Consider the following 27,948-nt stretch of genomic DNA (forward strand, 5'->3'; position numbering starts at 1 on the left):
ATAGTAATTTTTATGTCTTTGCACAGCACTGCAGCCACAAACAACAAATTTCATCACACATGTCAGTAATAATAAACCTGATTCTTAATCTGAAAAGCAACTTTCAACCACCCCCTCTGCTTCCTACCTTTGGGCCAATTGTGAATCCAACTGACTGGCTTTCACTAAATTCCATGGGATGTAATCTTCCAGAATTCATTCTGAATAAACCCACATCACAGCCACAAGTAAAACGTCCCATGGGTATTCTCTCCATTAACTGCACTGTGGACAGTCCCAAGCCCGGCTGCAAAAAGAGGAGAGTTGGGCGTGGGGTTAGCAACCACATCCAGTAAAATCCAAGAGCTACTTAACTCTAACAGAAGTTCCAAACACCTCATCCCTGGGAGAGGAAGGATCTTTGAAGAAGGGTGACAACTTGAAACATTGGCCCAGGACAGAGGATTCTAGCAATCTGCTTTTAGCAGCCTTTGCCCTAGTAGGGGTGATGGGTTTAAGACGAAGATTCTCTCAGTTATTAAACTGCATACCTTCTCCTTACTCTGATTGTTAATTCAGTTGTATATTAATGAATTTTAGTAATTTATTTTAACATTAAAACTTCTTCCTTTCCAGGAAAGACCTTTGATCTTGATGTTTTCTACATCTGGATTCCTTTACATGTACCCTTCAGTGGTTGGCGAAAGAGCCATACAGACGGGAAAAATTTATTTGTACAGAATATTTTCTCATGAGCAGTTATTAGAACCAGACCCAACAATAACTGAATGGGAATTTAACTATAACTATGGGGCAATGACATTGAGTACAAACTTGCTCGTTTTTGTGCTTTATAATTCCAGACTCAATGTATTTCTTATCCCGTCCAAGTGAAGGATCATTGTATATAACAAACATTGAAATCCAGTCCTTCCATTGCCAGGTTTTGGAGGCACTATAGCTGTTAGGGGCATTGTTCATTGTCGTTACTGGCTCAGATCATTGCAACATACGGTTTCAATTATTCATTGACTTCTGAATACCTCTCTTTAAATAAAGAAGTAAAGCCGTTTTCTCGGCGGCTGGCTTTGTGAAACCAATCAGGATCCCGAGCGTCGTTGCTCAGGATGATAAATGCTACCAAACTTGTAGGATGACTTCATTTGCCACAAAAAAGACACGATTCACAGATTATCGCAAGATATTCTTCTATTGCCTCAAGGTTTCCTTTCCCCGACCAACAGCTACGGGGGCGTTTGCCACGTAAATCCCCTATGCGGATGAAGAGTCGTTTTCAGGTCCCATCCCTCCGGGTATAAATAGAGAACTGAAAAGGATCCCGACGCGAAAGCTGCTTGTGATTGCGACAGCCCGCTGCTTTATGGAATTAGATATTTCCATATTTGTTCCATCTCAACATTTAGCAAGTGTTTAACCAGTAGACGGCGGGAATTATAATAAGGACATTCGGTAAGTAAAAAAATTAGCAAAGTTGCGCTTTAACCTTGATCGTTCGTTCTTACGGCAACCGGCGGAGGATTAAAGTGAGGGAATGCTGGAAGCCCGAGTGGGAAAAAAAGGCAAAATTGGGTAACAGTTTCAAATGACCACTCTTCGCCCTCAAAGGGTTAGGGGGAAAAACAAATTAACGTTTTAGTTGATGTTTCGCGACGGTTAGTCAGAAATCCTGAGAGATCTCCCAAAAAGATGACGATGAAAGAAAATTTTCAGCTTGGTGGATGGTCGGATAGCAATTATGAAGGAGAAATAGCTACGGTCCTTCGTTTGAAATACTGTGTTTTCTCTGCATAGACAGTGTCCAGAGTGCTAAAATGTCCTATCTTTTATTTAAGTGTGTGTGTGTGTGTAATATATATATGACTAACAGCAATCGCTGCTGTCTTTCGTTTTTGTTGAAATAATGACGGTAGTTAATGAACAAAGATGAATTACATATGACATTGACTGTAGTTTCGTTTGCACCAAATTGAAGCTAAACACAGATGATCGAAAACAGCCCCTTAAATTCTGCATTGATTACGTCCAACCTGATGGCATTAACATCAACTTTTCTAATTCATGGTAAATAATCGCCCCCCACTCTTCCCCTCCCCCCACTCTTCCCCTCCCCCCACTCTTCCCCTCCCCCCACTCTTCCCCTCCCCCCACTCTTCCCCTCCCCCCCCTTTGTTTTTCCTTATCTCATCCCTTCTCTTTTCCCACTCTCCCTGCGCATTACTTTCACCTTCCTCTGGTTCCACGTCTTTATTCCATGACCCACTGTCCTCTCCTATCAGATTCCTTCTTCTTCAACTTTTGCCTCTTCCATCACCTCCCAGCTGCTTACATCATCCCCACTTTCTTACCTACACCCCTCACCAGATTTGTCCATCACTCATCAGCTGGTGCTCCTCACCCTTCCTCCCAGGTTTCCACTCTTTCCCTTTCCAGTCCTGATGCAGGGTCTCAGCCCAAAATGTAAACTGTTCATTTCCCCCTACAGATGCTGCCCGGCCTGATGAGTTCCGCCAGCACTTTGTGTGTGTGTTGCTCCAGCTTTCCAGCATCCACATTCTAATAATTCTCAATAATTGTTCTAATTCTCTTTCAATGAAACATTTTTTTCACGAAGTAGATAGAATCTGAAATGGATGGAAATCCCACTTCCTCCATGTGTCCGAGCCAAATTCAAAACCTCCTCTCCAGGACAGTGTGCCGTTGCAGCAATTCTGGGGATCCAGTTCGATCCTAGCCTCAACTGCTGCTCATGTGGATTTTTGTATGTTTTCCCCTTGAAAATGTGCATTTCCCCAAGTTGCTCCTGTTTCCTCCCACATCCCAAAATTTTACCGGTAAGATCAACGGTGCTGCAAATTGTCCTTTAATGATAGAAACAATCAAAGGGAAGTTGGTGAGCATGTGTGTGAGAGAGCAAATTGTTAGAGCACGGAGGAATAAAGTGAGGGGCGTGGGGACATCAGAGCAGGAGCAATAGGGCTGCTTACTGAGAGCTAGCATGGACTGAAGGGCCTTGTGTGTTGTTACAAGGTGAGAGTAAAGGATACTGTTTTGTCTGTGTGTCTGTATGGGAGTGGGGAGGTGGGAACTATTGATGTAAAGGGAGAAAAGGAATTGGTTAGAGCAGTCACGACTGAAGGAGATAAAAAAACTGAATCAGAATCAGGTTTATTATCACCAGAATACATCAAAATTTGAATTGGAAATTAGAAGGGCAAAAAGAGGGAATGAGATAACTTTAACAGAGCAGATTAAAGAGGATCCAAAGGCATAAGTATTTAAGGAGAAAAGACTAACCAGGGAAAATGGGCCCCTTAAAGACCAATGTGAACAACTACATGTGAAACCACAGGAAATGGATAATGTTGCTCAATCAGTATTTCTATCCTGCTTTTACTGTGGACAAAATACATGAAGAATACAGAACTTGAGATAGTTAACAGGGATGTCTTGGGGATAACCCACATTACATCTTAAAACACGCAAAGGTGGACTAATCTCCAGGGCCTGATCAAATACATCCAAACATTGTGGTAAGTTAGAGAAGAAATTGTGTGGCCCCAGTGGGAGATATGTATATACTACAGCAAATGCATCATCATTAGCCACTGCATCATTCATGGGGTGCCAATGGACTAGAGAGTGGTGTGTTTTGCTTTTATCTCAGAAGGGCTGCAAAGTAAATTCTAAGAACTATAGACCATAAGCTTAACATCTGTGCTAGGTAAATTACTGGAAGGGATACTGGGAGATAAGATATACATGCACTTGGAAATACTGGGATTGATTAGGGATAATCAGCATGGCTTTCTGCATGTTAGATCATGCATTATGAATTTGATTTTTTTAAAGAAGTAACCAAGAAGGTTAATGAGTGCAGGGCAGTAGATGTGGTCTTTATGACTTCTGTAAAGTCTTTGATAGGGTTCTGCATGGTAGGTTGTTCTGGAAAGTTAGATTGCATGGAATCCAAAGAGAACTAACTAAATGGATACAAAATTGCCTTGATAGCAGGAAACAGATGGTGAAGATTGTTTTTCAGACTGGAGACCTGTGAATAGTGGTGGGTCTCAGGGAACAGTGCTCAACCCATTGTTATTTGTCATTTATATCAGTGATTTGGAAAAGAATGTACAAGTAATGGTTAGTAAACTTGGAGAAGTCACTAACATCAATGATGTCATAGATGGTTATCAAGAATTAGATATGTAGATGGAGCAAGTAAAGGTAAATTAATTTAAATTCTGATAAGTGTTAAGTGTTGCATTTGGGGAGACAAATTGGGTAGGATTTTCAAAGTGAATGGTGGGGTCCTGGGCCGTGTTGTAGAACAGAGTCCTAGGAGTACAAGCACCTAGTTCTCTGAAAGCGGTATAACAGGTAGACAGAGTGGTGAAGAATGCTGTTGGCACACTAGCCTTCATCTGTATGGAAACTGAGCATGGAAGTTGCAATGTTATTTTGCATTTGTACAAGATGTTGGTGAGGCCACATTTGGAATATTGTGTTGCATTCTGCTATAATCCTGCTGCAATGAAGATGTCATTAAGCAGAAAAGACTTACAAAGAGGTTACCTGGAGTTATAGAGAGATTGAACAGGATAGGTCTATACTAACTGCAGCATAGGAGAATGGTGAGTGATTTTTCTGGAGGTGTATAAAATCATGAGGGGCATAAATAGGGTGACTGCATACAGCTTGACTAATCTATTGGAGTTTTTCGAGGATGTAACCAGGAAGTTAGACAAGGGAGATCCAGTGGATGTAGTGTACCTCGATTTTCAGAAGGCATTTGATAAGGTCCCACATAGGAGATTGGTGGGTAAAATCAGAGCTCATGGCATTGGGGGGAAGATATTGACATGGATAGAAAACTGGTTGGCAGATAGAAAGCAAAGGGTAACGGTGAATGGGTGTTTCTCAGAATGGCAGGTGGTGACTAGTGGCGTGCCACAGGGCTCGGTATTGGGACCATAGCTGTTTACGATTTACATCAATGATTTTGATGAAGGCATTGAGAATAACATCAGCAAGTTTGCTGATGATACTAAGCTGGGTGGCAGTGTGACATGTGATGAGGATGTTAGGAGAATTCAGGGTGACTTGGATAGGCTGAGTGAGTGGGCAGATACTTGGCAGATGATGTTTAATGTGAATAAGTGTGAGGTTATCCACTTTGGGAGTAAGAACAGGAAGGCAGATTATTATCTGAATGGTGTAGAGTTAGATAAGGGAGAAATACAAAGAGATCTAGGAGTCCTTGTTCATCAGTCACTGAAGGTGAATGAGCAGGTGCAGCAGGCAGTGAAGAAGGCTAATGGAATGTTGGCTTTTATTACAAAGGTAATTAAGTCCAAGAGCAAGAAAATCCTTTTGCATTTGTACAGGGCCCTGGTGAGACCACACCTGGAGTATTGTGTACAGTTTTGGTCTCCAGGGTTAAGGAAGGACATCCTGGCTATAGAGGAAGTGCAGCGTAGATTCACGAGGTTAATTCCTGGGATGTCCAGACTGTCTTACGCAGAGAGGTTAGAGAGACTGGGCTTGTACACGCTGGAATTAAGGATATTAAGAGGGGATCTTATTGCAGTTTATAAGATTATTATGGGATTGGACAAGATAGAGGCAGGAAATATGTTCCAGATGCTGGGAGAGTCCAGTACCAGAGGGCATGGTTTGAGAATAAGGGGTAGGTCATTTAGGACAGAGTTAAGGAAAAACTTCTTCTCCCAGAGAGTTGTGGGGGTGTGGAATGCACTGCCTCAAAAGGCAGTGGAGGCCAATTCTCTGGATGCTTTCAAGAAGGAGCTAGATAGGTATCTTATGGATAGGGGAATCAAGGGATATAGAGACAAGGCAGGAACCGGGTACTTATAGCAGATGATCAGCCATGATCTCAGAATGGCGGTGCAGGCTCGAAGTGCCGAATGGTCTACTTCTGCACCTATTGTCTATTGCTTATTGTCTACAGTTTTTCCACTCCAGGGTTTAGGATTCAAGAGACAGAGGACATAGGATTTTGGTCAGAGGAGAGAGGTTTAATAGTGACTTGAGGGCAACTCTTTCACGGAAAGGGTAGTCCATATATAGAATGATTTGCCAGAGAAAGTTGTTGAGGCAGGTGCATTAACAACATTTTAAAGATTGATAGGAAAGGTTTGGAGGGAATAAGACAAGTGCAAGGAGAATGGACGTTTAGATGAGCATTTTGATCAGCATGGATCTGTTGGGCCAAAGGTCTTTCTTCCATGCTGTATGACTCTGAGGAGTAAATGATCCTGTGTAAAATGGCTTAAGCAGAATAAATGAGAATGTCTGAGTGACAGCCTGAATGAGCGAATGAGAAGGGAATGTTTCAATGGATGAATGTATTGAATGATTATAGTTGCTATTATCCAAGGGACACATGGTACTTGCCCACCATTTTATTCCACAGCCTGCATCAACCATGCATGAGCTGCAAGAGCTAAATTGAATTCCTATTCTTTTGAACAATAAATGCCATGTACCTATTGGCCTAGCTACACCAGTAGTGAAAAATGCTACATATTAATAGAAAAAATAACAAGGACTCGTGAACAGATTTCCCTATTGATATTGTGAAACTTGGAAGAAAGGATTAAAGGACACAATTTTTTAACTTTAACACCCACATTTGGAGTGAGGAGGACATATCATGGGACCTCAGAAATGCCGTAGTAGTATCCAGCTTCAAGAAAAGAGACAAATCCAAATGCAGTAAATATAGAGGGCTCACCCTGCTGTTGGTTACAGGCAAAGACAATGCAAGAGACCTCCTCAAACATATCCCCAAATCCTAAAAGATACTCCCAAAATTGTAGTATGGATCCTGTCCACTTAAGGATACAGTGGACATATTCTGTACCACATAATCACTCCAAATGAAATACAGGAAACAGTCAATCATGAAACATGACCTATTTTGAACTCACAAAAGCCTTTGACTCCATCAGTCAAGAAGGTATGTGGAGTGTCCTCAAATAAAATTTGTTTGTCCACAAAATTTTGTTTCCACTTTACACGATTATATCTGCAGCATGGTGACATTGTAGGCCATAATCTTGATTAGTGTGTCTACAACAAAGCCAATCTCAGTGGAAACTGATGGCATCACCACAATAGCTTTCCTAATCGTTCCCAATTTTATTGATGCCGTAAATCTGTGACAAATTCCTGCTGGAATGGAACTAATCTACAGAGACAGCTTGACCTATGCTGTTCCAATCCTGAACCACAGTTACTCTAATTTCAGGCTGCAGTAAATAAACAGCAGCTTGTGTATGCATATGTTCAAAAGCCAAGTTCCAAGATGTTGTCGATGCATTCAGAGAATTTAAGAGACTGGCCCTTACAGCAAACAATCACTAAACAAAGAAAATCCACTGGCCTGCTCTCTTGTCCAATAGTTTGCTCTGGAAAAACAATCAATGCAAGACCTTGGAAAATATAGAGCACTCTGTTCATACCTTGGGAGCCACCAGAGGCAGACATTGATGACAAAATTCAGCAGTGCATTATGTAGACCAGTGCAGCCACTTCAATCACTTAAAGTTCCCTGGCCCCGATCACCTGGATGGCTAGCCCCTATACACTTCTACTCCCCATCAGAAAAGCCTTAAAGCTCCATGTTTCTTTCTGGATAACAGACCAAACCCATTCCCCTCCATCACCACCCTCCTGCATCTGGCAGAACTGGATTTCCCTTTCAACAATTTCTCTTTGGGCTCCCCCCACTTTCTCCAATCCCAAGGTGTAGCCATGGGAACCTGCATAGGCCCCAGCTAAGCTTCCCTTTTCATTAGCTGCATGGAACAGTCAATGTTCCAAGCCTACACTGATAAACACTCCACAACTTTCTATAGTATATCAACAATGGCATTGGTACAGCTTCCTGCATCCATACTGAGCTTGTCAGTTTCATCAACTTGCCTCCAATTTCCAACCTCCCCTCAAATTTACTTGGTCCATCTCTGATACCTTTCTCACCTTTCTTGATCTCTCTGTCTCTATCTCTGGAGACACACTGTCTATTGATATCTTTTACAAACCTACGGACTCTCACTGTAATCTTAACTATAGGTCTTCCCATTTTGTCACTTGTAAAAATGCCATTTCCTTTTCTCAGTTCCTCCATCTCTACTGCATCTGTTCCCAGGATGAGGCTTTCCATTCAAGAACATCTGAGATGTCCTCCTTTTTCAAAGTAAGGAGTTTCCCTTCCACCACCATAATGCTGCACTCATTAGCATCTCCTCCATTTCCCAAACATCTGTTCTCACTCTAACCTCTCACCATCATAACAGGGATGGGGTTTCCCTTGTCCTTACCGCCCATTCTATGAGTCTCCATATCCAGCACATCATTCACTGTAATTTCCTCCATCTTTAACGGCATCCTACTACTAAGTACCCCTTTTCCTCCTCTGCACTCTCCTCTTTCCACAGGGATTGCTCTCCACATGACCTCATCATTCATCCCTCCCCACTAATCTCCCTCCTGTCCCTACAAGCAGATTAAGTGCCACATCTACCTCTACACTTCCTCCCTCACCACCATTCAGGGTCCCGAACAGTCCTTTCAGGATGGGAAACACTCCACCTGTGAGTTTGTCAAGGTCATCTATTTTATCTGGTGTCCCTGGTGCGACCTCCTTTACATTGGTGAGACCCAACGTAGATTAGTGAACAGCTTTGTTGAGCACCTTCACTCCGTCCACCGCAAAAGGCAGAATTTACCGACGGCAACCCATTCCAGCAGACTTCCCCTTGCCTTATGTTGGTCCTTAGCCTCCTCTACTGCCACGATGAGGCCACAGCCAGATTGGAGTTGACTTCCCCTTCCCCTTTCTCGCTTTTTCCATTGTCCTTTTTGGTTCCCTCTTATAATTTTTCTTCTCCTCGCCTCCCTCTGGTGCCCCTCCTCCTTCCTTTTCTGCCATAGTCAATCGTCATCTCGTGTCAAATTTCTTCTTTTAGCCTTTTACCTCTTCCACCTATTCTCAACTTCTCAGTTCATCTCATATCCCTTCATCTGGAGAAATCTGTCAGAAGAGCCCACATTGGCCTCGTCAACACCTCATAATTTACATGAAAAGGAGTATGATGAAGATATCCTTGACCTCAAGGGACTAGCTAATAAGGAATTTAGCACATTGAATCCTCTTGCACAGTCTTTCTTCCCCATCAGTTGTGTTCCTACATTAAAAGACCTTAAATTAAAAGTTTAGTTATATTTTTCACATGTACATCAAAATGTATTATGAAACACATCACTTGTGTCAAATCAAATCAGTGAGGATTGTGCTGGGCAGCCCACAAGAAGCACCACACTTCCTACACCAACGTAGCATCCCTACAACTCACTAACCTCAATCAAATGTTTTTGGAATGTGGGAGGAAGCCAGACCACGCAGTCATGAGAAAAATGTACAAACTCGTTCCAGACAGGGATGGGAATCGATGATTGCCCATGAGGAAAATGTGGTAAGGCAAAGGTTAACATAATATCCAGGCAGGGATAGAGTGCAGACAGCAAGGCAAGGAAGGTCTTTGAAGTGCATAGCTTCCAGGGGTATGGAGACAAGATAAATGATTCGAGGCACACACAACAACAAAGGAACAATTGCTTTTCTAACTTCAAAGTATCATCGGTTGTCACTTTATAGTCTGTAGATAGATAGATAGATAGATAGATAGATAGATAGATAGATACTTTATTCATCCCCATGGGGAAATTCAACTTTTTTTCCAATGTCCCATACACTTGTTGTAGCAAAACTAATTACATACAATACTTAACTCAGTAAAAAAATATGATATGCATCTAAATCACTATCTCAAAAAGCATTAATAATAGCTTTTAAAAAGTTCTTAAGTCCTGGCGGTAGAATTGTAAAGCCTAATGGCATTGGGGAGTATTGACCTCTTCATCCTGTCTGAGGAGCATTGCATCGATAGTAACCTGTCACTGAAACTGCTTCTCTGTCTCTGGATGGTGCTATGTAGAGGATGTTCAGAGTTATCCATAATTGACCGTAGCTTACTCAGCGCCCTTCGCTCAGCTACCGATGTTAAACTCTCCAGTACTTTGCCCACGACAGAGCCCGCCTTCCTTACCAGCTTATTAAGACGTGAGGCGTCCCTCTTCTTAATGCTTCCTCCCCAACACGCCACCACAAAGAAGAGGGCGCTCTCCACAACTGACCTATAGAACATCTTCAGCATCTCACTACAGACATTGAATGACGCCAACCTTCTTAGGAAGTACATTCGACTCTGTGCCTTCCTGCACAAGGCATCTGTGTTGGCAGTCCAGTCAAGCTTCTCGTCTAACTGTACTCCCAGATACTTGTAGGTCTTAACCTGCTCCACACATTCTCCATTAATGATCACTGGCTCCATAGGTGTATTGACTACACCTCCATTGTGATTGGTGATTACTTCTTGCAAGTAAGGCATTTGTCTGTTCAGAATTCAGGAGCAGTGTGGTGACAGGGGACACGCTGTTCTCCTTGCGCACAAGTAACCGAGCAGTAAATGTGCTTGGGTTCTGAATCCAGCACTGCAGAGTGATTGTGCTAACTGCTATGTTACCATGCTGTTACTTCAGGAATATTTGCATGTCTGAGCAACAAATTTAACAGAAAATTAAAAGCAAGCCACAAATGCAATATGGTGTCAATGATTCACCTTCATTTTGCTGAACTTGTTGCTGTCGGTATTCATACCTCTAGAGATGTTTAATGGAATTTACAAGCTGGTAAAATTATTTATTATTTATTTAGGGATACAGTGTGGAACAGGTCTTCCAGCCCAACAACATGCACTATCCTACAACCTAACTATTTAACCCTAGCCTAATCAAAGAACAATTTACAATGACCAATTAACCTACTAAATGGTACTACTTTAGATTGTGGCCAATACCAGAGCACACGGAGCAAACCCACATGCTCACAGGATGGACATACAAACTTCTTACAGAAGGCACTGGAATTGAACTCTGAACTCCAGAATACCCTGAGCTGTAACTGCTACCTTACCAAGGCCCCCAACTGCCTCATCCTTCCATGTGTTATCATGTTACCCTGTGTAACATCCTTAACATGTTTTTATCTGTCAGCGTACCTTTGCTTCCTCTTCAGAGCCAAAATCAACCAAAGATTTCTTTATAACAATAAGCACTGGAATTTATTTTCGAAAAATAACATTGTTATGTCTTTGGTGTTTAGACTCATGGTGGACATTGGAAATTAATTTTCAGCCCGAATCAAGACAGAATTTGGCACCAACTGGCTTTATACTGATTTCAAAGATGAAGAAGTTTAAGAATCACATAGGTAAGCCTTCAGACTAATCACTGACTTTTGGTTCATTTTACACGCACACAATTGTCATTGTTTTAAGACTCAGATAAACCAATTACAAACAAGCATTAAAAGAGATAAAATATGCAGTGACTTGTTTTAACACATTTTATAGTTAATTGTAAATGAGGATTTTTAAAAATGTATTTTGTACTTTCTGTATTGCAAATGCAGTATCTGCTTTAATCTAAAAATATATTATAAAACAGTGCCCAAAAGAGAGTCAAATGTAAATTTTCCCAATTTAAAAATTAGTAAGATTTTTTTTCAAAATCTATTTTTAATGTACTAAATATTTGGATGAACTTGATTCAAATACCTTTGGCTCACCTGAATCACAAAGGGAAACTGAAAATTTGTTCACCAAGCTTCTGTGGGAGAAGAGCTGCAATTTAAGGCCGTCTTACAAATATATCCAAGAGAAAGAACCCAGTTCAGTGCGATTGTAAAGATATTATTACAGAGGCTTTTCAGAGTGTTGTGGCAGCTTCAGGCAGAATGGGATTATCTTTTTTCTTAATCTAAAGATGGCTAAGGTTTGAAACCAAATCTGAACATGGTATCATCAAGCATTGCTTCAATATTTTTCACTCAGAGGAACATTGAACATTTGACTTTTAAACTTTTAAATTCTCTTTAAATTTCCTGGCAGCCTGTATAATATAAATCTATTGACAGTGCAACAATTACTAATAAGGCTGTACGTCTTCCTGTTTAATTTTTAAACTCTCTGGCAATATATGCCACAAGTAATATTGAACTAAAAGAAGAAATACCAATAAAGCTGCTCAGAAATTACGATACAGGAACATTATGCAAAGACACAAGATTATTAGTTGAAAAGTTATGATCACATATATTTGAGGCTACAATGACTGGCAATGCTGTAGAGAAAATGTCCTTGCCTCTTAAATACTTATTAACCATCTGATTACCTTTTCAATTTAAACAACTTTAGTTTCCTGTTCAACCTAGTTAAGCATTAACAAGGTGAAAGGACAATCACTGAAACTTGTTGTCCTTAATTTCAAAACTCAGAACTTCTCCCATGGACAGCTAATGTTGATTGCTCCAAAGTTGGAGATAAAAATAACCTCTCTGTTTTTTTTTTACAAAAATATAGTGTTTTCTAAAGCACTTCAGCAATCTTTAACTTCTTGCTCTGGTAGTGTATGGTACCCATCTGCTTCAAGCAGGCTTCAATTATACCAGTGCCCAAGAAGAGCGTGGTGACCTGTCTCAATGACTATCATCCAGTTGCACTTCCATACACAGTGATGAAGTGATTTGAGAAGTTGGTGATTAAATATATTAGGTCCTGCCTGAGAGGCTGCTTGGATCTACTCAATTTGCTTACCAGAGCATCAGGTCCACAGCATTGGCTCTTCATTCAATCCTGGAACATCTGGACAGCAGAGATACATACATTAAGATGCTCTTTATCGACTATAGCTCAGCATTCAATACCAACATCCCCTTAAAACTAATCAATAAGCTCCAAGACCTTGGCCTCAGTACCTCCTTGTGCAATTAGATCCTGGATTTCCTCAATTGTAGACCCCAGTTAGTCCAGATGGCAACAGCATCTCTTCTACAATCTCCATCAGCAGAGGTGCACCACAGGGGTGTGTGCTTAGATCCCTGCTCTATTCGCTTTACACCTATGATTGTTCGGCTAAGCATAGCACCAATGCCATATTCAAGTTTGCTGATGATACCACTGTTGTGGGCTGAAGAATCAGCATATAGGAGGGAGATTAAAAATTTGGCTGAGTGGTGTCGTAATAACAACCTCTCACTCAATGTCAGCAAGACCAGGGAACTGATTATAGACTTCAGGTGAGGGAAACCAGAGGTCCATGGGCCAATCCTCATTGGAGGAGCAGAGGTAGAGAAGGTGAGCAACTTTAAATTCCTGGCTGTTACTATTTCAGAGGATTTGTCCAGGACCCACCATGTAATTTCAATTGCAAAGAAAGCACAGCACCACCTCTGCTTCCTCAGGAGTCTGCAGAGGTTCGCAGAGAAACTTTGACAAACTTCTATAGATGTGCAGTGGAGAGTATATTGACTGCCTGTATCACATTCTGGTATGGAAACACCAATGCCTTTGAGTGGAAAATCCTACAAAAGGTGGTAGATTCGGCCCAGCACATCATGGGTAAAGCCCTCCCAACCACTGAGCACATCTACATGAAACACTGTCGTAGGAAAGCAGCATCCATCATCAGAGATCCCCGCCACCCAGGTCATGCTCTCTTATCACTGTTGCCATTAGGTAGAAGGTATAGGTGCCTCAGGATTCATACTACCAGGTTTAAGAACAGTTACTACCACTTATTCATCAGGCTCTTGAATAAAAGGGAATGCCTACAGTCAGTTTCCCATCATTGAAAAGTCCCCACAACCAATGACCTCACTTTAAGGCCTCATTATTTTATGTTCTCGTTATTTATTGCTATTTATTTATATTTGCATTTGCACAGTTTATTCTCTTCTGTACTCTGGTTGATCTTTCATTGATCCTGTTATGGTTACTATACTATTCAGATTTGCTGAGTATGCCTGCAGGGAAATGAATCTCAGAGTCATATACAGTGATATTTATGTACTTTGATAATAAATTTTACTTTGAACTTAGAACACTAAAATTGAGTAAAATCATATTGTGCATAGGCAAAATTAAAAATAATTATATTAGATGTAATTTTTGCATGCATACCTGATTTTAGTGTGTATGTTTTTATCGGATACTTTAGTTTACCTACATAATTTTAATCCTTATTATTAATGGAATAAATATATATTTAAGTTAGACTTTGCTTCATTTACAAAGAGTGTTGTAGCACCTGAATACATGGAAATAAATGCAAACAAAATGATTGCAAGCAATAAAAATACAATCAATGTCAATTATATTAGCTGGTTTTTAAATAAAACTTACTCTTTTCCAGTGGGAAACAAAATAGCCTGTATGCAGGAGGCTGACTGTTCAGGAATAGGCTCTAAACCTAAAGTGAAGAAACGCAATAGGTTAAGGGCCATTTTCTCACTATTTTCGCATAAGAAGGAAAAAACACTTAATTCAACAGAGGACTTTGTGGATATTGTTGATATCAATGGCAAAACCTGGGATTCTGTAGAAGTATTATCAGGTAAGCTTTTCATAGTTAACATAGAAAGAAAGGCCTAATGGTGTATGTTAAATTACAAATTTTCAGGTACAAGTTTCCCCCACAATCCGAAGGTAGAGCGTTCCTATGAAACTGTTTGTAATCTGAAATGTCATAAAGCGAAGAAGCAATTACCATTAATTTGTATGGGAAAATTTTTTGAGCGTTCCCAGACCCAAAAAAATAACCTACCAAATCAAAGCAACTAACACATAAAACCTAAAATAACACTAATATATAGTAAAAGCAGGAATGATATAATAAATTTACACCCTATATAAAGTAGAAATATTGTAGGTACGGTGTAGTTTCACTTATCAAACTCAGGAAGGCAGCAAATCAAAATCGATTTGGAGAAGAAAAATCAGCATGTACACGCATACGTACGCACATGAATGCGCAAACAACTGCCCGCACAAGGCTTCACGGTCATTGTAGTCTTTCTCGAGGTAAACACACGTATAAAGCGAGCGTCTTCTTTTCATAAAAGCGAAAATCCTCTTTGGTTAGCGAAAACAGGTACTAATGTAAGTCTTACGTAACAGTGAGTTGTCGTAAATTGAACGTTCGAAAAGTGGGGGCCACCTATATTAAGTTAATGATTGTTCAGGATAGCAAGGTGAGGGTATTATCTTGAGGGCATTATCAATACAGGCAGAATTTGGAAACCTTAAATATTTATATTGATCTTCAAATGTTGTTGGAACATTTTACACTGTTTAAATGAAATATCCCTGAACATTTTATATAGGGTCATCTGACAATCTCTTTGCCTTATAGCAGATTTATCTGTTGGTAAATGAAATTGTAATTCAATTGCAACTGAAAGTCAAGACATGACTAAGATACAGATGTGGTATATATACATGGTCTAAAATTCAATTTGGTCAAATACAATACTGAAGTTATAGAAACATAGGAAAACTATAGCACAATACAGACCCTCCGGCCCACAATGATGTGCTGAACATGTACTTATTTTAGAAACAGTTTAGTTCAGTTTCCCAGAGTCCATGCAAGGAGATCAACGTTGATGGTTAAGAAACCTATCCATGCAATATCAAAAAAGAAAGAAATGTGCAGAGGAAAATCATGGTAATACGGTTCTAACCAATTTTGTGAATGCTTCTGAATACATTAACAGCATTTGTGAACAAGATGTAGACTTCTGATGTGAGGATTCTATATTTATTAGCATTGATTTTCTGATATCCAGCTCATCCAAATGTCACATCACCACAAGGCTTGAAGTTTATTTCTGGTAATTTTTTCAATCATAGCATTACTGCCATTGTTCACGCAAAGAAGAATCAGTCTTTAATAATGCTGAAGATCACATGCATCCTGCCCACACATACATTGGGTGTTACCCAATTTTCTACCAAAAACCTTTCAGTAGACCAAACCAGTCATCACATCCTCAAAGTTTTTATATCTGGATTCTCCTAAAAGTGAAATGGTCAGAGTTGCCATTACTTCAAAATATGAAGTGGTTTCATGTTCAGAAATGATGGAAAACTTGGTGACAGTTATTTGACATAAAATGTGCAACTCATAAATGGAAGATCTCTATGCATGTATGACAGTTTCTTTAGGCACATTGCAAATCAATAAAAGTGTTTCATTCAGCTGTGAGTGCAAAGGTCATGACCAAAAATGAACATTTTCCCTCTGTGCCAGTAGATGTCACAACTCAGTGGAGGCAGTTTGCAAGATTCCAGAGGCACGGTTTCCGAGACTGAGGGTGACCTGCCTTCGTCTTTGAGACCAGCACAGGCATTTGTGTTTGCTACACGTTTGAAATAACAACCAAACACAAGTGCCAGTTTGTCTCTCATATTCAGAGCTACCCTCATTCTGACAGCTTTCACTTGCTGTATATTATTGACTGCAGCAGCCACGAAAAGAACTACCAGCTGAGTGGTATACCTTCAGTTTTCTGAATTATCTTTAAGAGGCATTCCACTGCAAAAGTCCAGATATTTATAAAGATCATTCATGCCCTTACAGAAACCTCCCCAGAAACATCCTTCCTTGTATGCTCTTTGCACAGGCAGGCCAATTTCGGCAGCCTCTTTTCAATGTTCTGTGCACATTCCTCCATTCCACTGGAAGGATTTTACCTGTAGACCCTTTCCCTCCAACCCCCTTCCCACACACTCCATTCAATGCAACATGTACTCATGAATAGCTACAAGAATGCTGGCATTGTTGTGGGAAATCAGCTGCAGCTTTTTAAAGCATTGGACAGACCCCACTTGTATTGTGAACAGTTTTGGGCCCCTTATCAAAGGAGGGATGTGGTGACATTAGAGGGGGCCCAGAGGAGGTTGATGAAAATGATCCCAAGAATGAAATGGTTAATGTATGAGGAGCACTTGATGGCTCTGGGCCTGTACTTGCTGGAGTTTAGAAGAATGGGGGGGGGGGGGGTGGGATCTTATTGAAACCTATTGAATATTCGAAGACCTAGATAGAGTGGATTTAGAGAGGATGTTTATGATAGTTGGGGGTTCTAGGACCAGAGGGCATCGCCTCAGAATAGAAGGATATCCCTTTTGAACAGAGGTGAGGAGGAAACTCTTTAGTCAGAGGGTGGTGAACCTGTGGAATTCATTGCCACAGATTGCTGTGGAGGCAAAGTCATTGGGTATATTGAAAGCGGAGGTTGATAGGTTCTTAGATTAGTAAAGGCGTCAAGGGCTATGGCAAGCAGGTAGGAGAATGGGGTTTAGAGGAATAATAAATCAGCCATGATGGAATGGCTGAGCACACTTGAGGGGCCAAATGGTCTCAGTCTAATTCTACATCTTATGGTCTGATGGAAATTCGATACCTATATCCACCATTCCTGAAGCAGATTGACTTGAAAAAAAGGGAACCTGCTCATGCGATATTGGAACTGTGTTTCATCACCATTTTTGAGTGAGCCTTTTGAAACAGTATCAGGGAGACTAATACCATCATTTTAGCTTTCAGCGGCTGATGACCTCAGTCTTCCTGGTATTTAATTGAAGGAACATTAGGTGCTATGCTGGAGGAAGGAAGCCTGGAGGAGTGGGGTGGGAAATAAGTCACTACAGGTGAAAGTCTCACTAATATTGGGCAGACAAGAACAAAATACAGTTCTGTAGTGATGGACATAGAAACATTGGAGGGGGTTGTTTTCATTAGCTATGTAATGAGCACTTTGGATGCTATTTATGGCAATGATCAGAGCCACTTTGGTATTGTGTTACAGATGGGCACCAACTTGGCAGTGCCAGTTCAAGGCCTTTTGACAGGAGGCTATAAATGGATTGGAGATATTCCACTTGTAACAGTATTACATTATACTTTCATTGAATTAGTAAGAAATAAAGATATATTTTCTAAACTGCCTGTAATTAAAATATTGTTTCTAATAATTGGTTCTGAGTGTGTTCCCAATTAAATAAGAAACACTTCATGCTTTGCTAATTACCAATTATGATGAATGATTTTGATGGCAAATGGTTTATTTTTAAATACAAAGAGCAATATATATGCTCACAATATTTATTGAAAGCAACAAAAGTATCTGCAAATGCTGGAAATCAGAAATAGAAACAGATATTTATCCCTATATGCAGGTCAGGCAACATCTGTGGCACATAGTTAATATTTTAGATTCTGTTAGCACTTTATCCTTTTTACCACTACTGCCCCACCTGCTGATTGATTCTGACATTTTCTGTTGATTGAAAGAAAATCTCAGATTTTTTTGAAAACTTTGACCATTTGCAATTGCCTAGAAATGTTTGTGTATTTTAATGGAATTATAACAGTAACTTCTTTTTGCCTAGAATCGGACATCAAAGAACTTGTTGAAAAAAGGCAGTATTTTAAGGCTGACTGCCACCTCATCAAATTGGAACATGAACAATATACTGATGATACAACCAAGGCTGATGAAGAACTCGTCAAAGAGCAAAAGAAAGGAATAGAATCGCTGTATGAGATACTTAGCGCTGAAATTTTCACAGTGGCAAAAAACTCAATGAGCATTTCCAAGGAAAACCCGGATCTGTTGAAGATGGCAGTAAGAGTGATCTTACAAGAAGAAAAAGCAGATCAAGTGTATCTAGAGGAAAAGGAGAACCCTGGAGCTATTGCAGAAGTTAGGCCAAGAAGATGGGAAACTAAATGGTTGAATACTATAGAGCAATCTGTCAATGAAAGATTAGGTGAGCTACCCAGTATTCCTGATGCTGCTGAAGTCAAAATGCTTTCTGAGTGTTTAGTGCAGCATCATAAAAAACTGAAAGAGGATTTTGACACCATTGTGAACTGTATCAAGCCATGTTATCCTCAAGAGTACAACATATGCAAAAAGTATGTGGAATATTATCATAAAAAAAGTTCATCTCTCATGGAACTAATCATAGAAAGTGAACCAAAAGGAAAAGATGTTTATCCTTTTTTGCACTGGATTTACTCCTGTTATCCAAAGTAAGTTGGATAAATATCCAACGTACATTTAATTTATTTACTGTATTATTGTCAAGTATTGTATTCTAAGATCAAGATTTTCTTACCTGCTTACCTTATTGTACATCATAAAATGACAATATGGTTCTGGCATAGAAGGAGACCATTTACATCACCATATATAAGCCAACTCAATGACCAGGGCAACTGACTAGTTCTATCCCCAGCCCCTTCTCTGTGGCATTTCAAATTTTCCTCACAATTGATTCAATTCCTCTTAACAGCTGCAGTGGAATCTACCTCCACCTACATCTGCAGGCAGTAGATCTCACATTCCAACCAAATGCTGCTTTAAAAATGTTTTCCTCTTGTCACTCTTAATTTTCCGCACCTGTATTTTGTATCTGTAATGTTTAGTCCTTAACCTCACTGCCAATAGGAACAAACTCCCACTATCCACTCTGTCTAGAACCCCTCGTCATTTTTACTCTCTCAGCCTTCTTTTCTCCAGCAATCTTCTATCATTGAAAATGGTCTCTCAGCCCAAGAACCATTCTCTTCTGGTTCTCTCCTGGACTCTTTCTAATATTTTTACATCCTTCCTATAATAATGTGACTACAAATAGAATAAAGTACTCCAGCCATGATTGGACCAACTTTTTTTACAAATGGTTAGCATGTCCTTCCTGCCTTCCATTGATAAATCCCAGACTGTCTGACTTATTAATCACTTTGTCAATGTGGCTTGCCACTTTTTGTGATCCATACATATATTTAGCCACATTCTTCTACTCTTATGATTTAACAATGTCTTCTCCCCATTCTTCCCCAAAACCTTAAGGGTGCATCTCCACATCTAGCTGATTCATATAAAGCAGTAGTCATTGGGAACCACTGGAATTTCACACAGAATATATTTACAGAAAATTGGATGAATTCAATCCCATCACTACACCAGAAATTACACTCTACATTGCCCTTCTGTTCTACTATTTCATAGTCCAAGTTCTGCTTTTAGCAATGTCATTCAGAAAAGCAGTCTGCTTTCATAGATGTACTGTTAACGCCCAGCCCAAGTACACCACCAGCTCCTATGACTTTGCCCTCTCTTCCCACCTGTATCCAAACTCACAGACTGCTTGACAGTCATCCATATTGAATGAGCAGAAATCTCTTCTGAATAAAAGACAGGAAAGGGCAAATCAATTGCTTCCAGACACCTTCATAAGCTCTGTTTCCTAGCCATTCTCTCAATTTCCTTGCCATAGAAACTGTCTAAAATAACTGGATCACTCTCATTGATAGGTTTAGACCTGAGATAAGTTTCCAACTATCACTAAGATACAAGTAAGACTAAGTTTACTTCCTTTATTTTTTGCATCATTACAAGGTTTCTGCTCATCTGAAGCTGAAATTACTTTACAGTTGACCACTCCCTCACACTCCAAGTTCAGCTTCCTTTTTCTGTCTTCTGTAAACTCAAAATCATACTGTTGTCCATTTCTTACTTAACACCAAGTCTAATTAAACCATTTATGCTGTGCTTATCAGCTAACATTAACTCTTAGGAATATCTCAATTTGAAAAATCTTAACAGATGGAAAATTGGCCACCTATGTCCACTCATCTCCTGAGCCTGTATTCCAATGTATCGCTACTCTTCCAGTTTTGAACTATTAATCAATCCTCATTTCAGTCATTTTCTCTTTGGCAGTCATGCCTTCATTTGGAAAGGCTCCAAAGTCTTACATTCCCTCCTCAAATCTCTCTGCTCTGCTCCAGTTTTTTCTCTCCATTATCTTGCTTCTTTGACCCAGTTTCAGTCAACTTCGGACCTCATTATGTGGTTGTGTGTCAAATTTTTCATGTGAAAGAAAAGTGGCTATTGGTTTTTGATAGTAGTGTAACTGTCCATTGAATGTATAGTGTATTGATGATTGACATATTTTAGTTTTCAAAATGCTGTTAGGAAACACATCAAATTAGTCGATGTGAAAACTTATGATTCCTTGTTCAGTCTTCTCAGTACCGTCACACAATGTGAAGAAACAAGTCAGGAAATGTCAAAGACCTTGCTCCCAGAGAGGATGATCAGTCATTTGAAAAGTGAATACTTTTCTGCCTTACAGGTAAAATATTTATCACTTCCTTGCATTTAAAATGTACAAATAAACTTAAAATTGTAATTGTGACTTCTGTGGTCGAGCAATCACAGAAGTCATTTGTTGCAATACTTTTTAGCTGGCCTTTTGGAAGCATTAATGATTGCACAGTATATGCTTCTCTAAATTCAATTGCCTCCTTTATTTCAGTCAGATACCAGAACACATATGTATAAGAGTCTCCGTATAGAAGAGGACAAATGGAAAAGTGAAGAAGAACCAATTGTGCTGAATGGGTATTACCACAGTGAGCTACCTATTGACATAATCCAGGTACACAGTACAGCACTAAATAAAATAAAAAGATCTGTGCACCCGTATTTCCAAAAGAATACTTTACTCTAGTTAAAGGGAGAACAAAGAAAATCCCAATGAAATGGCATAATTCAATCTAGGGGATTGCCACAGAGACCAGGTTACTGGCACTGAGCATGGGTCTGTGCTGAAGAAGGTAAAGAGGGAGAAGAGGGGAGCAGTAGTGATAGGGGACAGAGGAACAAACATGATATTCTGTGAATGTGAATGGGACAACCTGGATGGTATGTTGCCTCCCAGGTGCCAGGGTCAGGGGTGTCTCGGATCGTGTCCACAGCATTTTAGAGAAGGAGGAAGGGCAACCAGATGTCTTAGTACATATTGGTATCAACGACATAGGAAGGAAAAGTAACGAGGTCTCTAGGAAGAAAGCTGAGAGGCAGGATCTCCAGGATAGTAATGTCTTGATTGCTACCTGTCCCACGTGCCAGTGAGGGTAGAAACAGGATAATTTGGCAGATAAATGTGTGGCTGAGAAGCTGGTGCAAGGGCAGGGCTTCAGGGATCATTGGGATCTCTTCTGGGGGAGGTATGATCTGTACAAAAGGTTGACCTGTTGCACCTGAACCCGAGGGAGACCAATATTCTCACAGGCAAGTTTGTTAGAGCTGTTGGGGAGGTTTTAAACTAATTTGGCAGAGGGGTGGGAACCAGAGTGAAGGGACTCAGAATAGGACAGATGGTAACAAAGGAAAGATGGCATGCAGTCAGACTGTCAGGAAGGGCAGGCAGATGACAGGACATAATTGCAATCAGCAGGGTGAGTATCAGTGCATTAGGGATGCAGAAGCAAAAAGGGTAGCAAATACAGCACTCAAAGTGTTATATCTCAATGTACGGAGTATGAGAAATAAGGTGGATAATCTTGTTGCACTATTACAGATTGCCAGGTATGATGTTGTGGCCATCACTGAATCATGGCTGAAGAACAGTTGTAATTGGGGTTGAATGGCCAAGGTTGCATGTTGTACCAGAGGGATGGGAAGGTAGGCAGAGGGAGTGGCATGGCTCTGCTGGTGAAGAATGGCATCAAATCAGTAGAAAGATGTGACATACGATTGGAAGATGTTGAATCCTTGTGGGTTGAGTTAAGAAACCTCAAGGGTAAAAGGATCCTGATGGCAGTTATATACAGGCCTACCAACAGTAGCAGGGATGTGGACCACAGATCACAACAGGAAATAGAAAAGGCATGTCAAAGGGGCAATGTTATGATAGTCACGGGAGATTTTAACATGCCGGTCAATTGGGAAAATCAGGTTGGTAATGGGCCTCAAGAAAGTGAGTTTGTTGAAAACCTATGAGGTGGCCTTTCAGAGCAGTTTGTCATTGACTGGGGGATCTGCTATACTGGATTGGGTAAGGAACCGGAGGTGATTATGGAGCTTAAGGCAAAAGAGCCCTTAGGAGGCAGTGATCATAATATGATTGAGTTCAGCTTGAAATTTGATAGGGAGAAATTTGACATAGCAGTATTTCAGTGGAGTAAAGGAAAATACAGTGTTATGAGAGAGAAGTTGGCCAAAGTAAATTGGAAGGAGTTACTGGCAAGTATGACAGCAGAGTAGCAATGGCTTCAGTTTCTATGAAAAAAAGAGAAAGGTGCAAAATCAAAGAAATACTCAAATGACAAAATAGTACAGACTAAATTGGCTGAATGGCCTAATTCTGCTCCTATGTCTTGTGGTCTTCTGGTCTTACAACTGTGGCTGACAAGGGAAGTCAAAGCTAAAGTTAAAAACAAAAGAGAGGGCATACAATAAAACAAAAATTAGCGGGAAGGTAGAGGATTGGGAGGTTTTTAAAAACCTACAGAGAGCAACTAAAAGAATCATTAGAAGGAAAAAGATGAAATATGAAAGCAAGCTAGGAAACAATATCAAAGTGGATAGTAAAAGCTTTTTCAAATATGTAAAAAAAGTAAGATAGATGAGAGCAGATACAGGACCACTAGAAAATGAGGCCAGAAAAATAATAACAGTCGACAAGGAAATGGCTGATGAACTAAATGAGTATTTTGCATCAGTCTTCACTGTGGAAGACACTAACAGTGTGTCAGGTGTTGTAGTGTGTGAAGGAAGAGAAGTGAGTGCAGTTACTATTACAAGGGAGAAGGTGTTCAAAAAGCTGAATGATCCAAAGGTACATAAGTCACATAGACCAGATGAACTACACCCTAGGATTGTGAACGAGATAGCGTTAGAGATTGTGGTGGCATTATCAATGTTCTTTTAAAAAATCATTGGACTCTGGCATGGTACCAGAGGTCTGGAAAATTTCAAATGTCACTCTACTCTTTAAGAAAGGAGGAAGGCAGCAGAAAGGAAATTATAGACCAGTTAGCCTGACCTCAGTGGTTGGGAAGATGTGGAATCTATTGTTCAGGATGAGGTTATGGAGTACTTGGTGACACAGGACAAGGTAGGACAAAGCCAGTATGGTTTCTTAAGGGAAAATCCTGCCCGATGGACCTGTTGGAATTCTTTGAGGAGATTACAAGTAATATAGGTAAAAGGGGTTCAGTGATGTTGTATATTTGGACTTTCAGAAGGCAACGTGCCACACATGAGGCTGCTTACCAAGTTAAGACCCCATGGTATTACAGGTAAGTTACTAACATGGTTAGAACATTGGCTGATTGGTAGGAGGCAGTGAGTGGGAATAAAAGGATCCTTTTCTGGTTGGCTGCAGTGACTAGTTTTGTTCTGCAGGGGTCAGTGTTTGGGATTGCTTCTTTTTATGCTGTATATCAATAATTTATATTATGGCTTTGTTGCCAAGTTTTCAGATGATACAAACATTGATGGAGGGGCAGGTAGTATTGAGGAAACAGGAAGACTGCAGAAGGACTTAGACAGATTAGGAGAAGGGGCAAGAAAGTGGCAAATGAAATCCAATGTTAGAAAATGCATGGCTGTGCACTTTGGTAGTGGAAAGGAATGTGCAGACTATTTTCTAAACAGAAAAATTCCAAAAATCGCAGATGTGAAGGACTTGGGAGCCCTTGTGCAGAACACCCTAAAGGTTAACTTGCAGGTTGAGTTGGTGGTGAGGAAGGCAAATGCAATGTTAGCATTCATTTCAAGAGGTCTTGATTACAAGAGCAAGGATGTGATGCTGAGGCTTTATAAGGCACTGGCAAGGCCTCACCTAGAGAAATGTGTACAGTTTTGGGCACCTCATTTTAGAGATGTGCTGGCATTGGAGAGGGTCCAGAGGCAGTTCACAAGGATGATTCCAGGAACTAAACGGTTTGGGTTCTGAGTCAGTACTGACTGGAATTTAGAAGGATAAGGGGGATCTCATTGAAACCTTTCGAATGTTAAAAGGCCTTCACAGAATTGATGTTTCCCATGGCGTGGGAGTCTAGGACAAGAGGGCACAGCCTCAGGGTAGAGGGTCAACCATTTAAAATAGAGATGCAGAGACATTTTTTTAGCCAGAGGGTGGTGAGTTTGTGGAATTATTACCACAGACAGCTGTGAAGGCCAGATCATTGGGTGTATTTAAGGACGAGAGTGACAGATTCTTGATTGGACACAACATCAAAGGTTACAGGGAAAAGGCCAGGGAATTGAGTTAAGGAGGGAAAATGAGATCAGCCAGAATTCCAGGATTGAAAGTTGGAGCAAACTCAATTGACCAAATGGCCTAACTCTGCTCCTTTGTCTTATGTTCATATAATTGGCAATCATTAGCAATCTATGTCATTTTTCAACAAACACTTTATAACATTTCACTACCCGAATTAATGTTCCACAAAACAGCAGCAGATTAAGAATCTCCAGGCGTTTGTTTGTAAGTTGGTTCATCAAAATGATTTTCATTTGCCATTTTGCTAATCCACCCAGCACAACAATTTGACCGTCCAGCAGAATAACCAAAGCAGTGAATGATGCCACCTCTGCCTTCCTGCCTGTCCTTTCGATATAAAGTATATCCTTTGATGTTCAGCTTCCAACTACGTCCTTCTTTCAGCCAAATCTCAGTGATGTCCACAATGTCATACCGACCAATCTCTATTTGTGCCACCAGTTTGTCCACTTTATTCCGAATGCTACATGCAATTAAGTACAGCTCCTTCAGCCCTGCATTCCTCACCCTTATGAATTTTGCCTCTGTGGTACAACTTTACTCTTTGCTCTGTCTGCAGTTGTACCCAATAATTGGCTTGCCCTTCTGTACATATTACACCATTTACTTGCAAGTTGCTGGCTCGTCCTCAGCTCTATCATACTGGTTCCCATCTCCCTGCCATATTAGTTTAAACCACTCCCAATGATGCACCATCAATAACTCACTCTGAGACGTAAGAAGCGAGATAACGGCTTTTATTGACTGGAAGAATGAACAACACTACATCCTGGAGAATGAGGCCGGACTCAGGCCTCAATCGCCTTTATACAGGGGTCTGTGGGAGGAGCCACAGGAGCAGTCAGCAGGGGTCTGTGGGAGGAGCCACAGGAGCAGTCCAGACAGGTATATGTAGTTCACCACACCCAACAGCTCGAGCTAACCTGCCTGCAAGGATATTGGTCCCACCTGCCCCAGAAGAGGTCCTAATGATCCAGAAATCTGAATAGGCTGGGTTTGGTTTCTCTGGAGTGCAAGAGGCTGAGAGGTGAACTGATATATGTATATAAAGTTATATAAGAGAAGTAGATAGTATAGGTAGTCCTAATGAACACTACCTCTCTACTTTTTTATTTCTGTTTTATTTCATGACTTATTTTTACTTAATTATTTAATAGACACATATATACTTACTGCTTTTTTCTCTATATTTATTTATCATGTATTTTATGGTACTGCTACCGTAATGTTAACAATGCTGATGAGTTTAAAACTGATTCTGATTCTGATAGCAGCATCAAAATAAGAGTTTGTTGCTTTAAGGTATGAGGAAGTAGTTTTAAAGTAGACTCAAAGGGATCTTTTTTACACAGTATCAGGAACTCGTTGCGAGAGGAGGTGGTGGAATTAAATACAAATCACTATCGTTAAGAGATATTTAGAAAGGCACTGAAATAGGCAAAATGTAGATGAGCCTAGTATGAACAAATGGATCAGTGTAGATAGGAAAAAAGTTTTGCATGAACTTTGTCGGCCAAAAGTTCTGTGTTGAAGCCTTAAATTTAAATCATAACATTAAGCTTATCAGAATCTAAGTTGAACTGAAAATAATAGTAATGAAAATATAACAATAACATTGATTTTTACTGTATCCAACCTTCCTCCAAGTATGAAAACAAAGAATTTTAGTCCACTCACTCTGAAAATCTGCAGTAACAGTTCAATTACAAAAAATCTTACAATCACTGGAAAAAATGCAGAACTGGTAGACATTACTTTCAATTTAGCGTTCTGCATAAATCACTTTATTTCTTCGCTATTTACTTAGTGCCAGTCTGTACGGACATACTGTTTAAAACAAGAAATTACTATTATGTTTTCATGCTGTTGTGATCATTTTTGTACATTGGTCAACTGCTGATCTTTACCCTCTAATAACTAAATAGGTTTTTATCCTTTATCCCTCAGATAATTGTAGGGGCAATCCAGGAAACTGGAACTCTTACTAACGAGATGGTTGACAAAACAGTCGACATCATACTGGAGGAAGCACATTCCTTCCTGGGAAGGTACAACAGATCTGTAATATATAGAAACGTTTGTCTCCTTTTAAAATCATGACTTCAAACCAGTACAAAATTATATAATAAAAGATGCATTTTATTTTTCCTGATTTCTGAACAGACGTGTGGATCTCACTTGAAAGTGAGATGCATAGTTTTCAGCTGGGCATAAGAAGTTATCATCCTTGATACTATTTCATTTCCTCCCTGTTTGAGGAAAAAAAAATATTGAAAAGTTAACACTCAAACTTACCATCTTAAATAAGAATATTACATTCTTTATGCACAATGCAGCATTTTTGACACCCGGTGATCACAGAGGGTCTTACAGAGATCAGTGGGCTCCTTCTCCAGAATCACCTAGATACAGATAAAACCATGGAAGAGAGCAGCAGTCAGAGGAAGAACCAAGATGGCCACATCTTACTTGGACTTATTAACTGTCCAGGAGATCTCCAACCTGCTTTCCCCATTCTATATAAGATAACCTACAATGAGGACCTGAGGAGTACACAGTCAGAAATACAGTCTCCTATACTCTTTGCAAATGTGGAACATAGACTAATCCAGGCTATAGGGACCTCTAAGTTCATGAACCAGCTTAAAAATATGTTTGACTGAACAACTCAAGTCATGCTTTTCATTGTTTTCTTCAAGTTTCTGATGAAATAAAGTGAAAGCATTTTACAAGATACATACTTGGTTTTTCAAAACAGTACTTAGTCCCATAAAAAATCCAGCTTTGGGTTCTGAGTCAGACACTACTTAAATAAGAACTCATTTCCCAGCTTCATATAAAAGGAAACATGTGTTGTTTAGCGAAATATGCA

The 27,948-nt window shown here is 40.1% G+C and overlaps 1 protein-coding gene and 1 long non-coding RNA gene across 4 annotated transcripts in view; one reads left to right on the plus strand and one right to left on the minus strand.

Annotated features, from left to right (window-relative positions):
* LOC140724926 (uncharacterized) overlaps window positions 1-27,948 on the minus strand; it is a 166,167-nt gene that overhangs the window by 8,010 nt on the left and 130,209 nt on the right. For 2 of the 3 annotated variants that reach the window (XR_012098218.1, XR_012098220.1), the window contains exon 6: window positions 26,985-27,325. This is a non-coding gene — a long non-coding RNA (uncharacterized lncRNA). Of the gene's footprint in view, window positions 1-12,740; window positions 12,789-14,327; window positions 14,395-26,984; window positions 27,326-27,948 lie in introns of those variants that run through there. The other variant, XR_012098219.1, reaches the window with a different exon arrangement.
* LOC140724924 (tumor necrosis factor alpha-induced protein 2-like) overlaps window positions 1,047-27,948 on the plus strand; it is a 42,993-nt gene continuing 16,091 nt past the window's right edge. The window contains exons 1-7 of the mRNA XM_073039737.1: window positions 1,047-1,449; window positions 11,249-11,356; window positions 14,338-14,538; window positions 18,381-19,026; window positions 21,023-21,134; window positions 21,318-21,440; window positions 27,024-27,124. Of these exons, the coding sequence (XP_072895838.1) occupies window positions 11,332-11,356; window positions 14,338-14,538; window positions 18,381-19,026; window positions 21,023-21,134; window positions 21,318-21,440; window positions 27,024-27,124 (1,208 nt within the window). The 5' untranslated portion in view covers window positions 1,047-1,449; window positions 11,249-11,331. The remainder of the gene's footprint in view (window positions 1,450-11,248; window positions 11,357-14,337; window positions 14,539-18,380; window positions 19,027-21,022; window positions 21,135-21,317; window positions 21,441-27,023; window positions 27,125-27,948) is intronic.

The sequence above is a fragment of the Hemitrygon akajei genome, chromosome 3, assembly GCF_048418815.1.
Source record: "Hemitrygon akajei chromosome 3, sHemAka1.3, whole genome shotgun sequence".
NCBI classification, from domain to species: domain Eukaryota; kingdom Metazoa; phylum Chordata; class Chondrichthyes; order Myliobatiformes; family Dasyatidae; genus Hemitrygon; species Hemitrygon akajei.